This window comes from Sphaeramia orbicularis, chromosome 12 (assembly GCF_902148855.1).
Source record: "Sphaeramia orbicularis chromosome 12, fSphaOr1.1, whole genome shotgun sequence".
NCBI lineage: Eukaryota > Metazoa > Chordata > Actinopteri > Kurtiformes > Apogonidae > Sphaeramia > Sphaeramia orbicularis.
In genome coordinates, this window is record NC_043968.1 from 21,316,411 (window position 1) to 21,339,238 (window position 22,828).

The following is a 22,828-nucleotide window of genomic DNA, read 5'->3' on the forward strand; positions in this document are numbered from 1 at the left end:
GTAACTTCTACAGAACCTGTGTTTCTTCTCTTTGTGCTAGTTCTTATTTTATTAAGAAATGTGTTTATTCCATACCTTTATGTTGAGTTGTGTAATAGACAGGGAGTCACCAGCTTCTGGCAAGATATGTGTGAACATGATAACATTAGTACAAAATGAATGTCTTGGATTACATCTGAGTCTTTAGACATTTTCCATGGTTCTACACATTCACTTTCACCCAGTTACAGACAGGCATATTGGAGAGCTTCCCGGCATATCACCAGCTTTAATGTTGTGCAAGAGTCAAGGGATGTTCTTAACTCCTTTTAAGTCTAAATTCCACCTTTAAGCCACCACCACCTTAGGCACACACCTGCAAACTAAACTCATTGTTACGTAAGAACTAGTGTTACTAGTGTCCACGCTAAATGAAAAACATGCACAAGCATATAAAGCAATGAAAGACAAACAGGCCGTCATGTTGCTGCATTCACTGAGTAACGACCAGTGTAGGAGATATTAGCTGTGTTCATGTGTCTGCTTGTGTGTGTCAGGCTCATTTGCTACTCAGTCTCATTCTTTAGATTCTTCTACCAGAAAAAAATGAGGAGGAACCAATAGGAAAACAGAGTTTGACATGAGGGAGTTTTTAACCCAAACATGTTTGAAGACGCCAAGGGGCTACGCAGGTGGATCGTAGAAATGTTCACTAGAGGCTTCAGAATGGACTTCTTCTGATTTTTGTCTGTGGCAGATGGCATCCAGTGTTAAACCCCATTAGCATAACCTTTGTCTGAGTGTGAATCAGAGGTAATATCTACTTTCCTAAATGACCCAAAGTAGACAAACACAACACTAAATCTGATGTTTTTAGTGGCCATCATAGAGGAGACTGAGGAGGAGGTGGAATGATACAACTTGACCTCTAGGTATCACAAAATACTACACTGAACTGAACCTTTAAACTCTTACAGAAAAAGAATGAATGAATAACATCTATGAAAATACAGTAGACAGTGACGTGCACAAACTCCTGTCACAAATGATTTAGAGACAGAAATAGACCCCAGGGGAAATTGCAGTGACTGAGATGTCCTAGAATACACCTACACTTCCCATAATGCACATCAGTAAATTAGATGTTTTCCTGCCTGTTAAATCCCTGCATTTGAAACTGAGATAACCCTGGCGCCATCATCCAAGATATTTCCTCAGTCTTGGCAATAGTCTTGTATTATGCATGTCAGATGACTAGTATTGAGTCACCTGTCCTTACCAGCAGAGGTTGTGCTTCACATTTTTATTGTCTGTCATTTTGACAGACAGGTCATAAAAATTCCATCATAACACATTATCCGTCATTTCAAATTAAATTTTTATTAATAATGAGACATATTTAATAGCATTTAATGTTCAAAAACATCTCAATGATGCAGGCTCTGTAGTTGCTGCTGGCTGATAAACATTATCAGTATTGTTTGCCCTTCATCCTCCACCACATCAGTCCCCTTTTTCATTCTTTTTTTGACTGATTAATATGCACACTTGCCACCAACTGGACAGGGGGTCTACTGCAAGTAGCGTAGTTGTGAATGGTGCCACTGTAGGGTTCTATATAGGTAGGATGCTGTTATAGACTGTTTGTTGCCTTGTTAAGAGACAGACAGACCAGTGATCCAGCGAGCAGGTTCTGTTCACGGTGTTGTGTGAAAACTTTCTTTGGTAGACTACCCTCAGTATTTTTTTCTTTCAAAATGAAGGACGGCCCTCAGAATTTTCCGTCATCTTTAAAAAAAATTTGTCAATGATGGAATATTTTTGGTTAATGTGACCTCTGCTCACCAGCATGTTTACCAGCACCTTATTTTTGATTTGTAGCTTTTAATCTGATGTGTTTTGATACTAAACACAGACTCTTGGATGTCCTTTCTTTATTCCTTCCTCTGAATATCTCTCTATGTTCATGTAGTTCTACAAAATCATTCCTTTGTACGAAAAAGTTTTGCACTCTCAGCATAGATTTTGTCTTTAATTGGGATGAAGTTCATGATTAACCCATTTTTTTGTCTCTTGTATGTACTGAAATGAAAAAGGCATGTATTAAACATTAGCCTCGCTGTGAGCCTCATGAACCGTCCACTGTGTGTTGCGACCCAACAGCGGAGAGATAGTGTTGCCTGTATCTACCTGCCGTACAATGGTGTGTTTGTTGAAGGCAGGTAGGCTGAGCTGTAAGAAAAGAAGTGGTAGAACCTGTCTGGCCAATTTCGGTCTCTCTTTGGACGCCAACAGCCTCTAGGCTCGCTGTTGTGAGAGCTTTAAACTTCAGGTCGCCCTTCAGATAAATGCAGTGGGAAAATTCCCCTGGCCTCTGAGCCAAAGTTAATGTTAGAGTTAATGTTCAAAAAGAATGCCTGAAGATAAGACTTAAGCTCTTGAAAACCTCCTAAGCTATCAGTTTTGGTGAATGAATATTTGAAAAATAAAGGGTAATCTACTGGTTATGACTTTCCCTTTGACTTTTTTTCTTTTTTCATTAGCATCATAAATACTACACAACACTATGACTCATAAAACAAAATACACAGGAAATGTGATGAAGAACGTTAAATGCAGCAGGTTTGAAATCAGCAATGACAAGTTCTAGCATGCAGCTAATCTTGTGATCGCTAACAAGTCTTTATATAAGATCAACAAAACCTCACCTTGGCTGAAACAATTAGCTCTACAAAGCAGGTTCCTCTTTTAGGATTTGGTCAAGTGGTTTGGTCTTTACAAACCACACACACGAATTTTAGAATCTAGTCTTGAAATTAAAGGGGTTTTCTCTGTCGTATTAATTACTACAAAAACCACCAAGAATCAACACTATTTATCCCCAGACTGTATCACTCACTGAATAAAAAATATAGCTCATTGTTTACACACTGTATCTGTTTTATGGTATCAAGTTTTCCTTGATACATATAAAGTCATCTGCGGTTATTTTGACAGTCAAAATAACACAGTGTCTTCTAATCCTCATGTATTGTGTCTGCTGATAGTTTACATTATTGCCCTGTTAGCTCTGTTTTTAGACAGAAAACAGCCACAGTAAAACCGTAAATCAACTCCGTTTTCTCTTTGTGTTGTCAGTAGCAACATGAAAGATCTGTTTGGAATCGTCTAAACAAGATCAGAACCATCACAGTTTTTGTCTGAACCATGTATGGACAAACAGTGACCCAACAATAGTAACTTCAAACTCCATTTAGTTAAACCTGTGCCCAGTGGTGAAAACAACAACAACAGTGCTTCTAGCTTTTATCACTTTGTCACTTTCTTTGACTCTAAAAGTTGTTTCTTAATGGTTCTCATCCCATCTGTTCACTTATGGACGCTTTAGTCCGAAGGCCCTGTGTTAGTTTTCCTCACCAGGGGAGACCCTCAAAGTGGCTCACCACTCCCTCTAGTGGTCACATAAATCCCCCTGGACTGTCAGTATAAATCACCTCAGTTTATATCTGTACAATCCAATACATGGGTCTCTTTTACATAACTGTAGAGCTCTTTGTTCTATACGCTCTCATAATAATTTTAGGTATTTGAAAGTAGAAATACTACACATAGCATCTTTAATTTTGCAGGTGTTTGCAGCTGAGCCAATGCAGTTAACCAGTTTTTATGATAAGCTAACGACAGGCATAATATTGGCTGATCTGAGTTTCACCTAAAGCTACTCTAATATAGATTTTTAAATTGCTTTGTATGTTGATGTTGTCTGTACTGACTTTAAGCACCAAATCTGCACTTTCGTGTCAGTTCCAAAAGAGATTTTCAGCTCCTTTTAAGTTATAATTTGGTTTTTGATCAGGAAGGTGTATCTAATGCTATTGTTGCAAACTTTCAAAATAAATGATCATACGGTATGACACTTGGGTGTGGTTCATTTTTAACTGTAACAATATAACATTAATTCCTCCACTGGCCATTTTCAAAATCTGAAGAGCAAAAATATTAAACATGAGGACCTAATTCGTATTTCAGGTCTACACATAAAAACATTTCAGGTCTACACTGGTGTTTGTTATTGAGCAACATCCACATACCAAGTGATCATTAACACTATTGTTTTTTTGTTTTTTTTATTTAGATTTTTTGTAAGATTTACTGTTTATGGGGCATTTACATACTGTTTGCTTTACTCTCCCCACATTTTGCCATTGCGATGAACAAACACGAGGAACATTTTTTTATGAGCAGCGCATAGGGTTCCGTTTTCACTTGTATACTCTGTAACAGCAGTTCATATCATGTGGACGGTTCTCATCTTATGTTCCTCTGACATGGGACAGATAACATCAGAAACAGGTTCGGACAAGTCCAACACAATAATGGGTTGTGTGTGAAGAAGTTAGTCAGCTCCGTTGACAACTTGAACATCAGTTTCCTGCTAGTTTACCCTTGCTCTTTAATTATCAGCTAGTATAGAGTCTGAGAGAAAGCTGTCGATCTCATCACGTATTTATTTCACTCTTTGTCATCATTTCATTCTCAAATTTGAAATTTGAAGAGCACATTGTCTTTGTGAGTCATTAAATATCCAGCTACACCCACACTCAGGTTCTTGCACATGCCTCTCTAGCCACACAATTCCTGATAAATCATGTCACACTACACTTACCAGCATAAGTTTAAATATGTACAGAATCTATAACCTCTCGCACAAACTCCTTATTAATATACTTACTGCATTTCACAAAGTTTAACAAATTACAAATTATTTACAATAAACATCTGTGTTTGCCACAGTATAATGTTACTTTGTTTTCAGTTGTTACTTATGTCGCTATCTGAAAAAGTCACACACTGACCTTAACCTAATGAGATTACTTCCTGATGAGAAAAGCCAAGGAACACTAGGTCTCTTTACTTATTTCTGTTTCCTTGTGATCTCCTGTACTTCCTTGAATTCATTCAAGAACATAAAGATTTTGTAGATCTGTGTCAAATAGTGAACACATTTTCATAATGTCTTATTTGTATTCACAAGTATTGTGAGGTCTTAGCTTTTTCTATGCTTCTATGTGAAGCTGTATCACTAAAAACTATTTAAACAAGTCAAATAAAACAATTTAAGCTGTACTCTTCAACAAGGAGAATGAAACAGATGTTCCACATTATATCAGGCCCAAACAAGAATTTGACCAGGATGTTTGTGAAATGGGTGACTGATTTTAAGGCATTCCTTTGAATTGTACAGAAAAACTCAGAAAAAAGCTGAGATATCTCAGGCTGTGTTTTAACAACCCATGAGCTCAGAAGAAGGAAGTGTCTTTATTCTGATTCAGATTCCTGAATCAGAATGATAAATACTGATTCCTGTATCAGTATTTGTCGTGTTTTTCATCAGAGCCAAACAAACTATTTGTTGTTGCATTTGTTATTTGCACTGTGTGACTATGTGAGAGAGAAATGCCTTACACCAATGCCGATAAACACCAAATCTGTTTTCAATCTGTGCAAATGGAAAACCCCTCAGTAGACTTTCAATGTGACGTGTCACATCCCTGCATGAGATCATCTGGACTGTCAGCTGCACAGCCTCGTGGACTGGATTTCTTTTACTGATTTAACTATTATTAATTCTCTTGTTGTTTTAGAATATTTTATGTGTTTGCTGTGTGTGCATTTTGTTTGTTTTTTGTCTGCTTCCAAGGTAAAAGTCATTCCTCTCCTACTGTCCACTTCACCTTTCACTGAGCTTATACATCAGAAAATGCTGCAGACCTGTTTGTATTGTTGTGATACAGCACAGAGTTATTTTATGGCCAAATACCATTATTAACGGAGGAGCAGTCATAAATAGTGACCCTGTTCATGTGGTTGTACATTTAACTGTAAATGTTACCCTAAGGTTAGAAATGTAAATGTGGATACTGTGTGGGAGCTTTTGCCTTTAAAACACATTCATTAATTGTAAAAATGCAGAGTCGAAGGGTGAGTTACACTTGCCATAGACATCTCAGATGCCTGTTGGACATAAACATGCATAGATCAGCTGTTCTAATCTGATGTTTGTTTGTATTTATGTTTGTGTGCAGGGAGGAGGTGCAGCAGAACTGTGTTCGATGGTGCAAGAAGTTCTCCTTTGTGTGTAAAATGAGTGCCAATCCAATCACAGGGGTTTTGGACCCCTGCATCTGTAGGGTCTCTGTGCGCAAGGTAAACTACAAATCCCACAATGCTTGTCATCTAGGTTCCAGTTACATAGTACTTTTTATTTTCATTTATATTTTCCTTTAGTTTGGTTGTCTAAGAACATCATTTTAGTTTTATTTAAGGAACTATTTTAGTTTTAAAGTTTCGCGCATTATGAGGAAAACCTTAATGTATAATGTCAGTTTGTTCCTGAACCGGTTATATTCCTCAGTCCACAGAAATTAATAACTAACCCTGGAACTGAATCAAAACCGAAACTTTAGTCTAAAATGAAAAAAAACCTAATGTTACCTGCAGTTATATTTCTTTTTTGTTTGTGTTGAATGTTCAGTGTGTTATTTACTTCTTTTATTGCTTTTTCCATTGCTTCAGTTTTGTCTTTCTTTTAACTATATTATCTCTACTGGTATTCTCTGTATGGTAAATTCAGATAATACTCACAATACGCACGTTATAGTATTGTAAACTTTGCTTGGTAAACATCAGCTATCTCAGTACATCTAGTTGAACTCGAGGTTGCATATTAATTCCATATGATTTAGGTTTACAGGTTACAGGTTGATAGATGTGACTCTATGATGTGAAATATGAACAGTACTTAATTTATTGTACCTTGTCTTTCCAGGAGCTCAAAGGAGGAAAAGCTTTTTCAAAGGTATGTTATGTTTTGTGATTAAAAGATTAAAATAAATGAGCCACATCATAGGGCTATCTACATGTACTATGTTTTTACAGTACGCAACTGATTTTTACCTCTGCTCAGCACAACCTACCTCATCCTTCTGACCTGTAAATTCTTCCTCGTAAAGTTGAAAGTGCCCTCAGTCCTTTATAAAAGACATTTTATAGTTTCAGTGATTGTAACGGCCTTGTCAACATCACAGGGGTTTGTTAAAGAGGCATGTGACAGGACTCAGTCACAGGGTAATGACTATGTGAAGTGGACAGTAACAGATCACACTGTGTTTACTGTGTTTTTGTGTGTGTGTGTGTGTGTGTGTGTGTGTGTGTGCGAGCTGAACTTTAAGCACCTGTCCTGTAGGTTACACATCTGCTGTTTCAGCCAGGTTTTGCTATGTTGAATTATTGGCATATTATCAAGTCACACCTTGATTATAGGGTTCATTTTATTTCCAGCCCAATGACAGGGGTCCATGATTGTCCAGTCATCTGTTTACAATATACCTCTACCCAGTACTGTCTGTCTACTGTACAAAAATATACAGTAAAGTGTCTATAAAGAAAAAAATTCTCCTGAAGGCATGACTAATACATTTGACCTTTACAGGATTACACACATGAGGAATGACACACAGTCAGGAATTGAAACAGTATCATTATTGAGGTATCTGAAGTCTGACACGTTGCCTCTGGGGCATCTTTATTACACGCAACCATTTACAACAAATGATATCCTGTTGTAGAATGACGTCCTCTGCACGTCCTCCTGCAGATATCTGCAAAGTCAGATGCTTCTCAGCTACGACTGCAGACTTGAAGAAAGAAAGAGAAAAGATGGAACACACTGATAGAGTCAGTGCCTGTTGATGATGGAGTCAAAGCTGTGTTCTGTTTGCACCATCAGTGTGCTTTAGTTTTTCTCCCCTTTTCTTCAACACCCTACTGTGAAGAAACTCAAAGAAACAATGCAATGCTGTTGCCTTCTGTTACATGACAAACGTTATGTAATGAAAGGTTTTGTTAATTTACCATAAATAGCCGAAACTTTGGATATTAGTTTAAGTTTAGCTACAATAGAACTGTGAGTGTGTGTGTGTGTGTGTGTGTGTGTGTGTGGGGGGGGGGATTATACAGGTGTATTTATATATCAGACAAAGACCAAATTTAAGTTCTTTCTATTATTTTTATCCTTCTTCGCTCATCAGTCTGTTTAACTTAAGTGTTTTCTGAAGAAAGCATTTACATTACCTTATAATGTACTCAAGACTGAAAGTATGTATTGTTTTTACATGAAACCTAAACAACCATGTTTCATACTGTTAAACTACCTCTGAATTAGTGCTAGTGAATTAGTGTGTTATCTACACAAAACACAAAACAGATGAAGAGGCTCTAGACCCTCAAGTAGGAAGCACTGCTGACTGGGCAGAAAATCATGAATGAAGAGGTTAAAGGAGGTTATTGACTTCTGCATAAAGTCTCTCTCTCCCGTTTCCCCGAATTCACTTCCTCACCATCCAGTTGAATGAGTGCCACTCATTGAGGTGACATACAGTATGTGGACAGAACAGATGAGGTCCGATCTGCATCTCATAGGAAGTCGGACTCTTCCTGCTGATTCAAGTGTCTGAAGGAAATAAAATATAAAGAAGTGAACCAGACTAGACTTGGTGTTGACTTGTTTATCATGTCTGTCTACAGCTTGGCTTTGCTGATCTCAACATTGCAGAGTTTGCTGGCTCAGGCTCCGCAGTTCGTTGCTGCATCCTCGAGGGCTACGACACCAAAAACACTCGGCAGGACAACTCTATCCTCAAGGCAGGACGCACACGGTGACACATGTATATATACACAGATGCAATGAATGGATGATGAGGTTTAGTAACAACTGTTGTTTACAGGTAATGATTGGGATGACTCTTCTGTCTGGAGATCCATGTTTTAAAACGTGAGCTTATCTTTATTTCTTTGTCTGATCCAAACATCTTAATGAGTTGTGCATGATAATAATACTCATTATGTGCTGTGGTTTCACCCTCAGGCCTCCGAGCACGGCCAAATCTGTCTCCATTAGTGACGAGGACCCCACCCTGCAGCTGGACTGTAAGGGGGAGAGCACTGATGCTACAGCTCAGCCACTAGGGGGCATCGTAGAGGGAAGTCGGCACTTTAAACCCAGACAGTCATCAGTTCGTAGCTCAGGTACAAGGATGGAGATACTGAAGGAAAATGCAGTTTATTACATAATCGTCTAATATGTTTTTTTTTTCATGACACATTATTTAATTCTTTCACATCTGAAAAAAATGGAAAAATAATGAACGCTGCTTGACTTAGTTGGTGAAACTGACTAACATTAATTCTGCTTTGCCTAAACTTAGATTAGGGATCCCCATTGGATTAGTGAACTTTTTTCTTTTGGCAGAGTAAAATACATAAAAATGAAGTAAACATGGTAAAATAAACTAAAATAAACTAAAATAAAATATGAGATATTTTCATAATGCTAGAGGTGGAATGCATGAGCACAAATCTGACATACATCTGCTTTACCTAAGCATATCTATTTCATGTTACTTTATGCTTCTACTTTTACCACTTGACCACATTTGAGCAGGGAATTATACTAATTTACTCAGTAGTTTACAAATGACCTAAAACTGACCCACATTGACAGTGTACAACATTGAAATGTTTTCACATGTATTCATCAGTGTTAAAAGTAGCACATCGGAGCATGCATTTTTACCAGAAACTGTAGGTTTAGTTTTGACCCCATTTTTATGAAAATGGTTTATTCTTATTTCACTGAATAACTATTGCACCAGTAAAGTCTCCATTTGGAGCATATCATGCATTCAGGCGTCATTGTTTGTTTGTTATGTGTTTGCATGCAGGGCTGCCTGAAGAGGGAGAAAGTGTGTCCAGCCCAGATGAGGTCTTTCACACCGGTCATGTCCGTAGTTCCAGTTATGCCAGCCAACACAGCAAGATATCAGGTCACACATTCTGATGAGTTGTTAATTGGATGCCATTGAAAAAGATACTCTGATTTGTCCATGCAGGTTAAAACTCAAATCACTTTACTGTCCTTACATTCCCTTTCTCAGGCTACAGCACAGGTCACTCTCGTTCATCCAGCCTGACTGACCTAAGTCACCATCGTAACGCCTCCTCCAGCAGCAGCGTCTCCTGCGGGTTGGCCCACGCCGCCCAGCCACCTCCCTCCACCCCCACCGAGATACACAGACAAGCGACTCCCACCAAACCAGATAGACCTCCTCCACCGTCTGCAGCTGCCCTCATGACCAACAGATCCTCCAGGTAGATAAGCGCACCTGCAGGGTTGGCTTGTCCGTGTGAAAGTCGAGGATTTTCATCTGTTCATGCCACACTGAGGCATGTCTGGGCTCCCTTACACCGATAAAAGCACGGGGTTGAATCCCAGGCATGTGTAAAACTTACATGCTTTAAATTCTCCAAGGATTCATTCCTTTGTGAGAGAAGGAGTGTGTTTGGTCATGTGAAAGGGCCTCAGTTGGAGAGGGGATGAGCTGAGACATAGAGCTGTAGAGAGATTCTTCCAAATTTTACGACTCTGCTCCCACTTAAAATATAAATATTCATCTGTAGTCATGTGGCCTTTGCAGAGAAACTTGTATTACACATGTGTGATCCATAGATAATCCAGTTTACTATTAATGTTGTGCTCAAATCACAAACCTTCTAGTCAAGACAGCGCTTAAACAGTAGTATTAAGTTTTTGTCATTTTGATGAAGTCTGTTACCACACATTTAAGGCCTAGGCATCTAATTTTATTTGTACTTTTTCATATGTGGGACATGTGCCCAAGACACACAAATCTCTGTACACATATATAATAGTGTAATAACAAAAAATAACAGCATAAATAAAACTGCAGAGGATGAAGATCAATTAAAATCTAACAATGAGCTGCACCAGTGTTTATTTGCTTTCTGTTATCTCATATCATTATTCAAAGTATATTCAAGTCATATTTTACATTTGAGGATGTGCTTTCCTATATCTATCTGCTATTACAGATGGTAGTACTTGTTTTTTTTTAAACTGTATTTTCATCATCTTCACCGTATGAGCATGGCATGATAAACACATGGCAAGAACTGACACAGAAGAGACACATTTTATTTACATGTACCATGCGTTCACATTTTATACATAAAACAGATATGTATAAAGCTTAGTGGAGGGTTGACTGTAGTATTTTCATGTGTGTTACTTTGATGATGACTAGCTCGTCTTTATGCACAACACTGTTGCAAGCTAAATGTGGTACATGTTAATTAATCTTGTATTTAATCTTGTCCAATGACAGGAGGAAGAAGGACACTGTGGAGAAGCAGCACAGCTGTGTGGATGACACCCGCATTGACGCTGGCCAAATTGTGGAGAAGATTGTTCAGAGCCAGAACTTCTCCGACAGCAGCAACAATGAAGGTAACACAATGAGACAATTTTGGAAATTTAGTCACAACAGAACATTTTAGTATCAAGTATTAAGTGATAATCCCTCCTCTTTGGTTCCTTTTTCCATTTCAGACAGCAACTTGAGATTGTTTGTAAGTAAAGATGGTACGACTGCCCTGAGTGGGACACATCTCACCAACAGGTACAGCATTCATGATTCTCCTCTGTTTTTATTTATTTTAACCAGCACTGTTATGTACGTTAAAATAAGTGCATTTCTTTGTTTTTTTCAGAGTGACACCAGGTATATTTGAGCCTGTGGTGATCGAGACACACTGAGACACAGACTTCGCTCTGGTTTAAATGCTCCAATGACATCTGATTGTCTGTGACCGCACCAGTATGTGCATGTTTGTCATCAGGACACATGACTGGATATAAGACTACTATGATATAGATATAACCTATAAAATAGGGCTCATGTGTAGGTGTACATTTGGTGGTGGTCGGTACATTGTCTAACATGATTACTGTATTTTCTCAAATAGTGGACCGGCCTTTATTTATATATAGTAAAGAATGGACCAAAGAACTGAACTAGAGGATTTCACAGGAGGCAGGCCTCTGATTTCATAATATTTCACATGGAGCGGCTCTAATATTATTGTGCTATTCTGCCATTTTTCCCTGTCACTTCGCACAGTCGTCAACATCCTGTTACTTTATGTGCTGGGCTAGTTAAATTTAAGGCATAAATAAGTAGTTTTATGATATTCATGCACGCTAATTACTTTTCACTCCCTGACACTTATTTGGAAACACTCTGTAGGGAACAATATGTCAAATGTAAGTAGTATAACGGGTCTCTGTTTGCCTGAGTGCCAGCTCCTACTTGAGAATTTACAGTAATCCATAACTCTAGAGGTTTTTCTTTACATTGGGTGTCTCAAACGAATCACTGGTGCCCATCAATTGTGAACTTTCCATGAAATCAAACGTTTTCTGTACAGTTTAATACTTTTGAGGAGGACAGGCAGGTCATGCAGGTCAGTGACTCCTGAGCCTCCCAAAAGACATTGAAATATCCTCCAAATTCAGACTGAATGGAGTTTCATTATTTACTAAACAAGGGACCAGTCTGAAAAACCAGTGTACACAATACTTGAACGATACCCAAAAAGCCACTGCATTGTGGGAATTGTAGTGCATCACTGACTAAAATGTGTGTTTCGGAGGTCCTTGTCAACTTGTGAGTTTTAGAATTTCTGAGTTTATTATAGGAACTGGTATTCATTCAGCTGATGGTACAACAGAGTCAATACCAGTGTTGATTTATCATAGCCAGTGTTTTACTTTAATGTATGATTGTCCACTGGTAAGAAGTAATGTCTAGACACAGGTATTTTTGACTGAACTTGTTGAAGAGGACCCACTGAACACGGTGCCATCAGAGGCTCGTACTGCCTCTGTGCAGACCTAATCAATCAGCCTAGAACTGGAACAGAAGCTTTTTTCATTTATTTTATTCTATTTGATCACTGTATGTATGTACCAGTTCTACTATTTTGCACACATCTATTGTTGGAGGAGGAATATTATAGAAACCACTAAAAGATAATGGAGATGTGATAGGTGTCTGAAATGACTTCATGATGTCTGCTTGTCTAAATATCTTTATTCTTTTCTGTGTCTCATATCAAGGCCTGGGGTCTTGGTAAAGGATAAAATGTGATTTATCAATCAAAGGTTACTCCAATAACACATCAGTTAAGCGTGCGTTCATATGGCTGGCCATATGAAACTGTCCACTGTCTGCTTTCACTAAGTATGTAACCACTCACAGGGTGTTAATATGCTTGTAAACTAATAGGAATGTAACATGTTGTGTAGGTGTGCTTACCTCAACATATTCACTGAGAAACATTTTAAAATTCTTGGTCAGATACTAAAATCTGTGTCCCAATATACACACATGCAAACCAAACAAAGAAAGTAGGAATCTATGAACAGGAGAGCTGTTAAATTATGTTACACTGAAATACTCAACGGACAAATTACACTGGTCAACAATGGTGAATTCTGGGAGAAAAATGATAGTATTGACCAAAATCAAGGTTGCTAATGGAAGTCTGAAATCAGAATTTCTCCAGCATGTCAGGATTTTGACTTAAGCACAAATCAGTATGTATTCATTATCAGCACATCCACCAGTGTTTTAGTTCTATAAAGTGATCAGAATTAAAATGATTCAATTCCTGAAAGAAAAAATCTTTTGCAAAGCTAGAATTGGAGAACTCATTGGTGATCCAATATTACCTTGGAGAGATTACGATTTCAGAATTGGAATCTGCATACCTTATGTAGTTAAGATAAGACATAGAAGAGAAAACTTTATTATTTTATTGCCCAGTACTATCCAAAGCTGCATAACTTATTTTTTTTGGCTACATGAGGGAAACACAACATATGCCATCCTTGCAAGTATTTTCCTAATACCACAGTCAGCTGACACAGAACCACACAGGATCATTTATGTGTGTACTTTTTAGGTGTTTCGATCCCCATTATAGAATATGAGTTAAATACTAACACTCCATTTACCCCTACTCCTCACTGGACGTTTAGCTAAATGTGTCAGTGCTGTTTGGTGGAGAGCAGGGAGCAAACAGTGGGGTTTTATGGAGACACTTGCAAGAAACAAGAAATTTTAATAGTCATCATTTGTCCACTTGGGGGTAAACTTATCCTGTAGCCTCATGAAATACTAAACAGTAAAGAGACTAAATGTTTCAGAGGAAAATAATATGCGTTTTACTTCACAGTATTCATCTGACAGTTTTAAATAGAGCTGAAAACAATGATTCATCTCTAATTTAGAAGGTAGTATTTTCATCACAGACCATTTATCATACTCACATAAACATTTCCTCAGTTATATGTAATAATGGACTGAATATGTTTCTTTTAATTTTTATTTTGGCTGTTTTATCAGGCAGTTCTAAGAGTAATTTGGGAGATTTTTTATGCACAAAATATAATATAAAAAGAATATATGCAACAGAATGACATTTTACTTTTGCTACAGTACTTTTTGAAAGAACTTTAGTATTTCCAGAGTATTTTCTTTGGGAAGTATCAGAGTCTGCCTACTTTTTCACCTCTGGTTGCTAAAATATCAAATTTGATCAGCACACATTTGCACTTTGACATTTTGAGCGGTTTTTATGCGCTGAGGCGAGCCGCAATATCCATGAAACTGTTATGTGAGGAGCAGATTCCTGCTATGTCTCTGTTAATTGAGAGGTTTGTGTTCGGAGCTGACAGTGACAGCTCTGGTGTTGGTGTATCGGCCGCTGTGAGGTCAGTCACACAGCTGCAGGAGCACAAAGCGCCTGTTGTACTGACAATGTACAGCACATCCTCACCCCCGTGCCACCCGTTTATACAGTGTGTCTGTTTGTCTGCTGTAATGTTTATGTTAATTCTCTGTGTTGGTGCTGTATGTTTGTGTTTCTGTGCTTTTTTTCTGAAGATGTGTGCGGGCCATGCATGTCTGAATAGAAATATTGCAAACTAGAAGTGTCTGTTTTTCAGATTATGTTCCGAAAACACAGCAGTACAACAGGGAAAATACGGGGTAGAACTAACTCATACGGTAGTAATGAGAGGGTACATTTTTAACACTTAAAGACCAAAAACTATTTTTGTGGTGACTTTCAAATGAATTTTTCTGTACGTTTAACCTTTCCTATGTGATTTATCATTCATTCATTATCTTATCCTCTGCATTTTTCAATGAAAACTCAATATTTTCCTACATTAAATGTAGTAACCATGTTTATTTTCATGAAAGCTCAGTGTTTAGTCAAAGATTATTATATTACAACAGAGATAACCTGAGAAATCAATTAACTTTTTCAACAAAATATCATTAATTGAGCTCAAAAACAAGCATCTACAGCCACTGCCATTTATCAAATAACATGCTTTTTTAAGTGAATCACATGACAGTGTTTCCATGTTCACTGTAAAGCCTCTGAACTTCCAATTGGTTCATATCTGATACCACTAAAAAGCCGAGAAATTGCATTTTACCTGAATTACTATATTGATAGGATTAATGGATCAGAAGTTCTTAAACATGTGAGATCAGTAGATGCTTTTGGTCGCTGGCGGCTGTTAAAGCCTTTGAGGGTTAATATTGAGGTTTTTATTTTTTGTTATCTTTGCATCAACTTTTAGTATCAGCTACATTCAACTTTTAAAGCAATGCTTATATTTCTGCACAGGTGTTTGAATCACGTAGAAATATGCAAAGTCACCTGATTTCAGTGCGATGTTGCATCTACAGCATTTAGAGATACAAGTACTTGGAGGGGGAAGTAGTTTTCAGTTTGTACACCACTGTGAGTGGATGGACCAAAGGTGTTTAACTTAATTCCATGTGAAGCTTTGAAACCATTGCATTTGAACAGGTTCTTTGTACTTTGACTTGTCGTCTCCTCCAACATTTGTTCACTTCTTTATTTTGCTTTTCAGACCAGCGGGCTGGTCTACAGTTAATGTACAGGGATGTATGCAAAACTTAACATTGTCATTGTTTGGTGAGATGGAGAACTCATACACTAAAGGAAACAGTTGTGTCGGTGAATCGTCTGCTACTGTGATTCATTCTCTTCTTTGTTCTCTTCCTTTGTACTTGACTATGTGTAGCCTGTAAACTTATTAACTACCTGTATACAACTAATTGCTTTTTTGCATGAGGTGAAAGGGTTTGGTTGAATTTAAAGGGATTTTTGCTTCATTAGATTATGATTATACTGCATTTGCTGCAGTGTTGCTAATTTAATTTACATATTATAGAGGTTCTGGTTAAAAAAAGATCTTAATCATATGAAACATAAACTGAACCTTTACATGTGAAAAAAATAAATAAAATTATAAGAAATGTATAAGCTTTTTGGGAAAAACCTCTGACAATGTTTCCACTGTGGTTCTGTAATTAAACCTCCTTAAACTTACAAATGTATATGATTAATAAATATCTATATGTAAATTAATATTTTATTGGAACACTTGGAGTGGTAAAAATCATTCTATTTTTAATGTGTTTTCTGAAAGTTTGTTGCTCCAAAGAAAACTAATTTTCAACTTGGTGTCACAAGACCAAAAAATACAGTATGTGAAAGTTACATCAAGAGTTGAGATCATATGTCCATTAAGTAACTGCACATATATTAACAAAACCAGCGCTGAAGAGCCTTAAATTATGACTTGCAAAAACATGTAACAAATAAAATGGAAAACTGGAATCATTTTCATTTTGTCTTTGGTGTGATTTTATTTACACATGACTGATATTCACCACATGCTGTTGAATGACGTCAAAATCCAAAGTGACAAATGTTATCAGAAGATTTACACTGCAATAATTTATCATTATCATTACAGTAAACACATTTTTTGGGGTTCACTTTGTTATTTGAGCTTGTTTTTACTTAATTTTACTCATTGTTGACATTTTTTATTATTATAATTTTTAAATGTTCTAACTGTAGACAGCCTTTAAACTTAGAAGACATGCTGATTTGGTATTTATCAATATAATTATTGACAGCAACTGACATGAACATTTTTATCATGATAATGTTTGTAATCAATGAGAATTTGAAATCCTACAAGCTGTAGTTGTGATGTGTCCCAGTATAAATATGATACAAAGTTAAAGTGCAAAGATAATATCAATACGTGTCCCAATTATATGAAAATGGACGGTTATTTTTTTTAGGTTGATATCAGGTGCTTATGTATATATTAAAAGATATCACATTTATGGTGCATAACAATACAATGTATCCAGATATTCAAAACAAAAATGTACAAAACCAATTATCACCAGTAAAAAAAAAACTTCATGGACAACCTCTAAGACAAGACCTACACCTATTATTTCAAATGATTTTTGGCTGTGCAGTCTAAAGTCATGCTCACCCTGGCTCAACTCACTAAATACTAAACAAACTGAATATTGCAGTGCAAATATATTATGAAATCCTTGCTAATTTTTAATCATAAAGCTGTGATCAGTGCAACATGCTTCAAAAATACTTGTCATCACCACTGATTTTAATTGATAGTTTGGAGCTCAATATTTATATTTCTACTACCCTAAACTTTATAGAAGAAATACTGTACAACTTACTGAAATACATGTAACTGGCCTACTGGATTCCTTTTAGATCAGTGATACAACATTTAACAAACAAAACATACAACCACTTTGTAAGCACTGCTGCAGATTTATAAGACAAACATTAGATAATCTATAGTTTGACCGGCTTCAGTCTACTCATTACGAGATAGTCTGTCACTAATAATAATCCACAGACATAATAATATATTGATATAATTACATTATTCGTACAGTTTTGGGAAAAAGCTTTGTTTTTTTTACCATATATTTTTTAAAATTTAATTCTATATTTCTATGAATATATTAGTAGGTGAGAGTTAAGGATAAAATTCCTTGTTTTCGTGCATAAATTTGGCCAATAAAGATGATTCTGACTCTAGTTTCCTCCTGCCAAAGTGGCAGGCTACATGTAACACATGTACACCTATTCCAGATATACTTAAACATTTAATATATCATTTCTGATGGGGTATTAGAATTTATAGTAATAGTAGTTCTGTTATTAACCCATAAAGACCCAAACATTCACTGGTGACCAAAAGCATCTACTGATCTAAAATATTTAATAACTGTTGATTCACTAATTCTACTAATGTACGGAAATAATTAGTGTCAAATGCAGTTTGTCATCTTTTCATGGTCATCAGATATGACCCATTTAGACATTCAGAGGCTTCCTAGTGAATATTGTTTCACCAGCAAAACCTAAGGAGTTTGACAAATGACAGTGGATGGCGACACTTGTTTTTTTTTTTGTTTTTTTTTTACTTAGTTAGCGATATCTTTGCTGAAAAAGTCACTTTTTCTTCACTTTGTTCTTTTTCTGATATATAATAACCCTCAACTTTATTCTGAGCTTTTATGAACATCTATGTGATCAGTGAATTAAATAGGAGAAAGTACCTGATTATCACTGAAAAAGTGCAAAAAAAAAAAAAAAAAACCCTGAGAATAATATTATATCAAATGGTGATAAATCCCTTTGGAAAGATTAAATAGAGAGAAAAATGCATATGGGAACTGACACAGAAGTGGTACTGGGTCTTTCTGGGTTAAATGTATTATCTGACCTCTTCATCGTTTGTGGATGAAGTTGCCTGGTGTTCCTGGTGTGACCTATAGGGGGCAGCACAGACCCTGAATTAATGAGTTGAGCCGGATTTGACACTAGGAAGAAGAAGACAGTACAGGAAACGTCAGCAAACATCATCTGTTAGAAATGGTAAGAAACATAAGCTGATTAAAACACGACAATTCAGTAGATAGATCCGTACAACTATACTTCATGAGATAGAAAATGGATAATTTCACCAGAAGAAGACTGTGTGGGTTAACGAGAGGTTATTGTATTTTATAGTCGAGTCTACACGGGAACATACAGACGAACCAGGGGCTAAACAGATTAGAATATATGTATTTTAGTCTTAAATGTTTTATATTTTAATTTTCTGATTGGAGTTATTAACAAGTTGAAGTGATACGAGCAGATAACTTACCCATGGCCTGTGCTAACTCGATAAAATATAGCTATTCAACCTTAAAATGCGCCCGTTTTTGTTAAAATCATCAATGAATCTGAACACCTTTTTGATTTTAGAAACTTTATTTAGTTGTATCTTTAGTTTACTGTCGGTCAGACTTTCCTGCATCAGCCTGTCACGTCAGAAACAGTCAAGTCTGCAGACACTGTTTATTCACTTAAGTTCATTTAATACAAGGGGACGCTGTTCAGTCATACAATGTACTGAAAGTTGTGGCACATTTATTTATTAAAAAAAAAAAAAAAAAAATCAGCAGTTAGCTCTATATATTTGAATGGAGTCTGACATGTTGTAATATTGAGCAGGAGTGAAGTGTACAAAAAAAAAAAAAAAAAAAAGCTCAACAGGGATGACCGCCCTGGATTTTGACTGAGTTATGCAGGTGTCATCTGTCACCTGATGTGCATTTCTCTACAATTCACAGGTATGTGACGGTATTTGAGGCAACTAGATTCTACACTACACTCAGATGCAATAAAATGTAATAAATAAAATGAGTAATATTCCTAGTGGAGCCTTAAAATGAGGTTGAAAACTCTTAGCATGGGTTTCACCTTTCATTTTTCTATGATGCTATGGAAATAAAATGGTTAAATTTACAAAATAAATACTCATATACTCATTTGCCATTTATTGGCTTTTTGCTCTCTTCAAAATATATTTTAGTTAATATTTTTAAGAAAATACATGTTCAAAGTTTGCCCTCTTCATCTCCCACCAGGTGTGCAGGTGCTGATGTTTATCTCACTTTTTATTGTCAAATTTTCACAATTTACAGTGTATTTTGACCAAAATTTACTCAGTATCTGAATAGTAAATAGAGATGTTCTGACTTTATCAGCTGTGATGCTGATTCTCAGAAAATAGATATCACCAATACCACTGTTTAATTCATCTATATATCTCACTTTGTAGAAGAAACTGGGATCATTTGTTTGTGAAGAAAGCACCAGTCACTTTAAGTATTGGTTTCTATCTTTATGAAACCAAATGTAAACTATCAATACACCAACAACTTGGTATAAAACTATTGTTGACACAGCAACTGTGTGGTGCTTCAACGCTTTGTCTTCAGTGTAAAATGAGCTTTATTTCATAGAACACTGAAGTAACTTAATAAGTAATATTTTTAAATTATTTGTCATTATTAGGCATTGGAATGAGAATCAAAATTGAGCCCTGTTCTTTGTAAAAATCTTACAGATGAGGAAGTCAGCTGAGTCTTGTAAATATCTGTTCTTCTCACATTCTGTTCTTCCCACATTCATAGATAGTTATATTATAATTATAATTTGATGTTTTTAGATCATATGTGTAACAGACTATATTTCATGTTCCTCGTGCTCCTTTGTTTTGTTTCAGGCGACAGGAGTGGATCAAGCCGTTGGCATGAGTCTTGTAGTCTTCAGCCTTGTGCTGTTCACATACTACTCTGTCTGGGTCATCGTCCTGGTAAGTATAAACAACCAAAAGCGAGATGCTCTTGTACCGCTCGTTGGTCCCTTTTATAGTAAAAAATGATTAAAAATGAACTGAACGTTTGCTTTGTGTAAGCAAAATATAATACAGTGATTTTTTTTTTGTTTTGCAGCCTTTTGTGGACAGTGATCATGTACTACACAAGTATTTTCTTTCTCGGGAGTACTCAGTCATTCTGCCTGGTATTGCAGCTGTAGTACTGCTCCTTTGCATAGGTCAGTCACAGGGTGAAAGACACAATTAGCTTTCAACAAAGACTTTCCAGTCAAACACGCTTATCTGTTACATGTCAAATTTAATAAAGTATATGAATGCATCTTCAGAATTCTTACCATACTTGTCATACACAGGAGCCTTCACTGCAGTTGTCATGTGGAAGAATCGAAAGCCAAAGAAAGTGGACTAAGTGGACAACGAACAACACAGAGACCACTGAGGGCTGGAGCACACAATATCCTAGATCTTGAATTGCGTAGTCTCTTAATGTTTAAGCATAAGCAAAAATCAGACTTCTGTCCTGAACAGATTGTGAAAAATATTTATGCTCAAAAAAATATTTAATGGATTGCTATTGATTGACACACCAAATCCAGTGGACATAGTGAAGACATTCAGCATCAATTATAAACAACCAGACCAGATTATCAAAAACACATCACCACCAGTGAGTCAGAAAATAAGTGAAGACATTACACAGAACATCTGCATAAAAAACAAGTTCTGACTGAATTATTCACTTGATCCTTTTGAACAGATTATGTTCACTCTCACAGAAATATTTTTGTCAAAAAAAAAAATAAATCAATCAATGTAATGGAATTTTTTTCCTTGGTCAAATTTTCAGTTCAGCCAATTTGAAACTTTATAGAAACTGTGTGTGGAGTTGAAAACATCTGACTTTGGCACCTCCCAGTGGTGGTGTATTATCAGTATCAAAACAACACTTAAATGAATATAGACACTGAATAGGAATGTGCTTGAAACACCATGTAGACTTTGTCTACTTCCTCAGATGAGTGTCTTGTCATTTAAGATAGTTTTTCTCAGCTATTTCAAGTAAGATTTTTTTGAAATATGTAATGTTTTTAAAAAACTGAGTCAGATATCAGCTGAATGCTGACATCATTTGATGAGTCACTGTGTTTGTTCTTATTGAAAGAAGAAGATTGAATTACAGGAATTCATATTGATTACATATAGTGTATAAAAATGTGATATTTAATAGACGAACACATTTGAAAATGACTTCTGCTCTACTTTAGTGTTTCTTCTTCATTGCAAGTGGGAACCAGTGTCCGCATGTTGTCACTTTTGATTTTCCATGTAATTGACTTTAATGTAGTTAGACAGAGGGTGGAAATATACTGTGTGGAAATAAGGTCAGACTTAATTTAGAAACTATCAATAACATTTATTATTCATGACCAAACATCAAAGATAGAGTCAGGGAGTGGTTTACTTGCTTATGTTGTTACCATTAGTTTAAAATTAAAAACTGCTGTAACGTGACTTTCTGCATGAGTCCCACAGAAAAACAGCAAATACAGGAACAAAACTGTTCTAAAATTGGCAGAAAATTGTTGAATTTAAATGTTTTCCAGCCTAATGCTCATATTAAGAGGCTGACGTCCAAAATAGATTTTCAGGATGTGTAATATTCTCAGAAAAAATGATAAGTCTGTAAATACTATAACATGCTGTATAGGAGTCCATTTTTATAGGATGTGAATAATGTAAATTGTAAATTTTGTCTCTGGCATCTGGCCCAAAATGTGCAATGGCCAGTTTGCTCTGTATTCAATAAAATGTTCATTTTGGGAGATGTGAATATGTCTAATTAATTTTTAGTTTTACTGAGAAACTTAATGAATTGTGGAAGTAAATGAGTATAAATGTAATGGTTCTGTAATAGTAACCTCGAAAAGCAACTCTTGGCTCATGAAATTGTTTGAAAAGCCAGCTTTCTATATATCTGTCATGACAGTAGCATTCACAGGAATTATTTCAGTCAAATTTTTTGCCCCAGCATTTGACTTTAATAAGGCACACGGGATTATGCTTTTGTTTTAATGATGCACATGGTATTGTGAATGACAACTTACCTCTGAGTAAGTGCAAATTAGTGTCAAACTTTAACTTGTGTGGTGATGGGAAGTGATACAGGAAAGAGGAGGATGATGCTACAAAAGATCTCAATCCAGGAGTCAAGTGGGCAGGTTCTGTCTCACTGACTGTCACCATGGGGCCACTGTGAAAAGTAAACACTCAATAAAAGGGTTCAAAGTGAGGCTGGTGCTGGTA

At 36.3% G+C, this 22,828-nt stretch overlaps 3 protein-coding genes across 3 annotated transcripts in view; all 3 read left to right on the plus strand.

The window, feature by feature from the left end:
- Positions 1-7,983, plus strand: part of naif1 (nuclear apoptosis inducing factor 1) — a 21,623-nt gene extending 13,640 nt beyond the window's left edge. The window contains exon 4 of the mRNA XM_030149862.1: positions 7,951-7,983. The gene's annotated coding sequence lies outside the window, so the exon portion shown is untranslated. The remainder of the gene's footprint in view (positions 1-7,950) is intronic.
- The window catches only part of eeig1b (estrogen-induced osteoclastogenesis regulator 1b), a 23,628-nt gene extending 6,993 nt beyond the window's left edge, over positions 1-16,635 (plus strand). The window contains exons 3-12 of the mRNA XM_030149860.1: positions 6,066-6,186; positions 6,809-6,838; positions 8,566-8,682; positions 8,766-8,812; positions 8,906-9,066; positions 9,762-9,863; positions 9,975-10,188; positions 11,223-11,344; positions 11,447-11,516; positions 11,608-16,635. Coding sequence (XP_030005720.1) covers positions 6,066-6,186; positions 6,809-6,838; positions 8,566-8,682; positions 8,766-8,812; positions 8,906-9,066; positions 9,762-9,863; positions 9,975-10,188; positions 11,223-11,344; positions 11,447-11,516; positions 11,608-11,653 — 1,030 coding nt within the window. The 3' untranslated portion in view covers positions 11,654-16,635. The remainder of the gene's footprint in view (positions 1-6,065; positions 6,187-6,808; positions 6,839-8,565; positions 8,683-8,765; positions 8,813-8,905; positions 9,067-9,761; positions 9,864-9,974; positions 10,189-11,222; positions 11,345-11,446; positions 11,517-11,607) is intronic.
- Positions 16,636-18,653: 2,018 nt separating this feature from the next.
- Positions 18,654-22,347, plus strand: dpm2 (dolichyl-phosphate mannosyltransferase subunit 2, regulatory). The gene is made up of 4 exons (XM_030150521.1): positions 18,654-18,729; positions 20,411-20,500; positions 20,640-20,742; positions 20,878-22,347. The coding sequence occupies exons 1-4, from the start codon at positions 18,727-18,729 to the stop codon at positions 20,931-20,933; spliced, it is 252 nt and encodes an 83-aa protein (XP_030006381.1). The 5' UTR covers positions 18,654-18,726; the 3' UTR covers positions 20,934-22,347.
- The last annotated feature ends 481 nt before the right edge of the window (positions 22,348-22,828 follow it).

Excerpts from the sequence above, each read along its gene's own strand:
- dpm2 (XM_030150521.1), top strand. Across the intron at positions 20,501-20,639 it reads CTGTCTGGGTCATCGTCCTG|CCTTTTGTGGACAGTGATCA; the intron begins GTAAGTATAAAC and ends TTTGTTTTGCAG. Across the intron at positions 20,743-20,877 it reads AGTACTGCTCCTTTGCATAG|GAGCCTTCACTGCAGTTGTC; the intron begins GTCAGTCACAGG and ends TGTCATACACAG.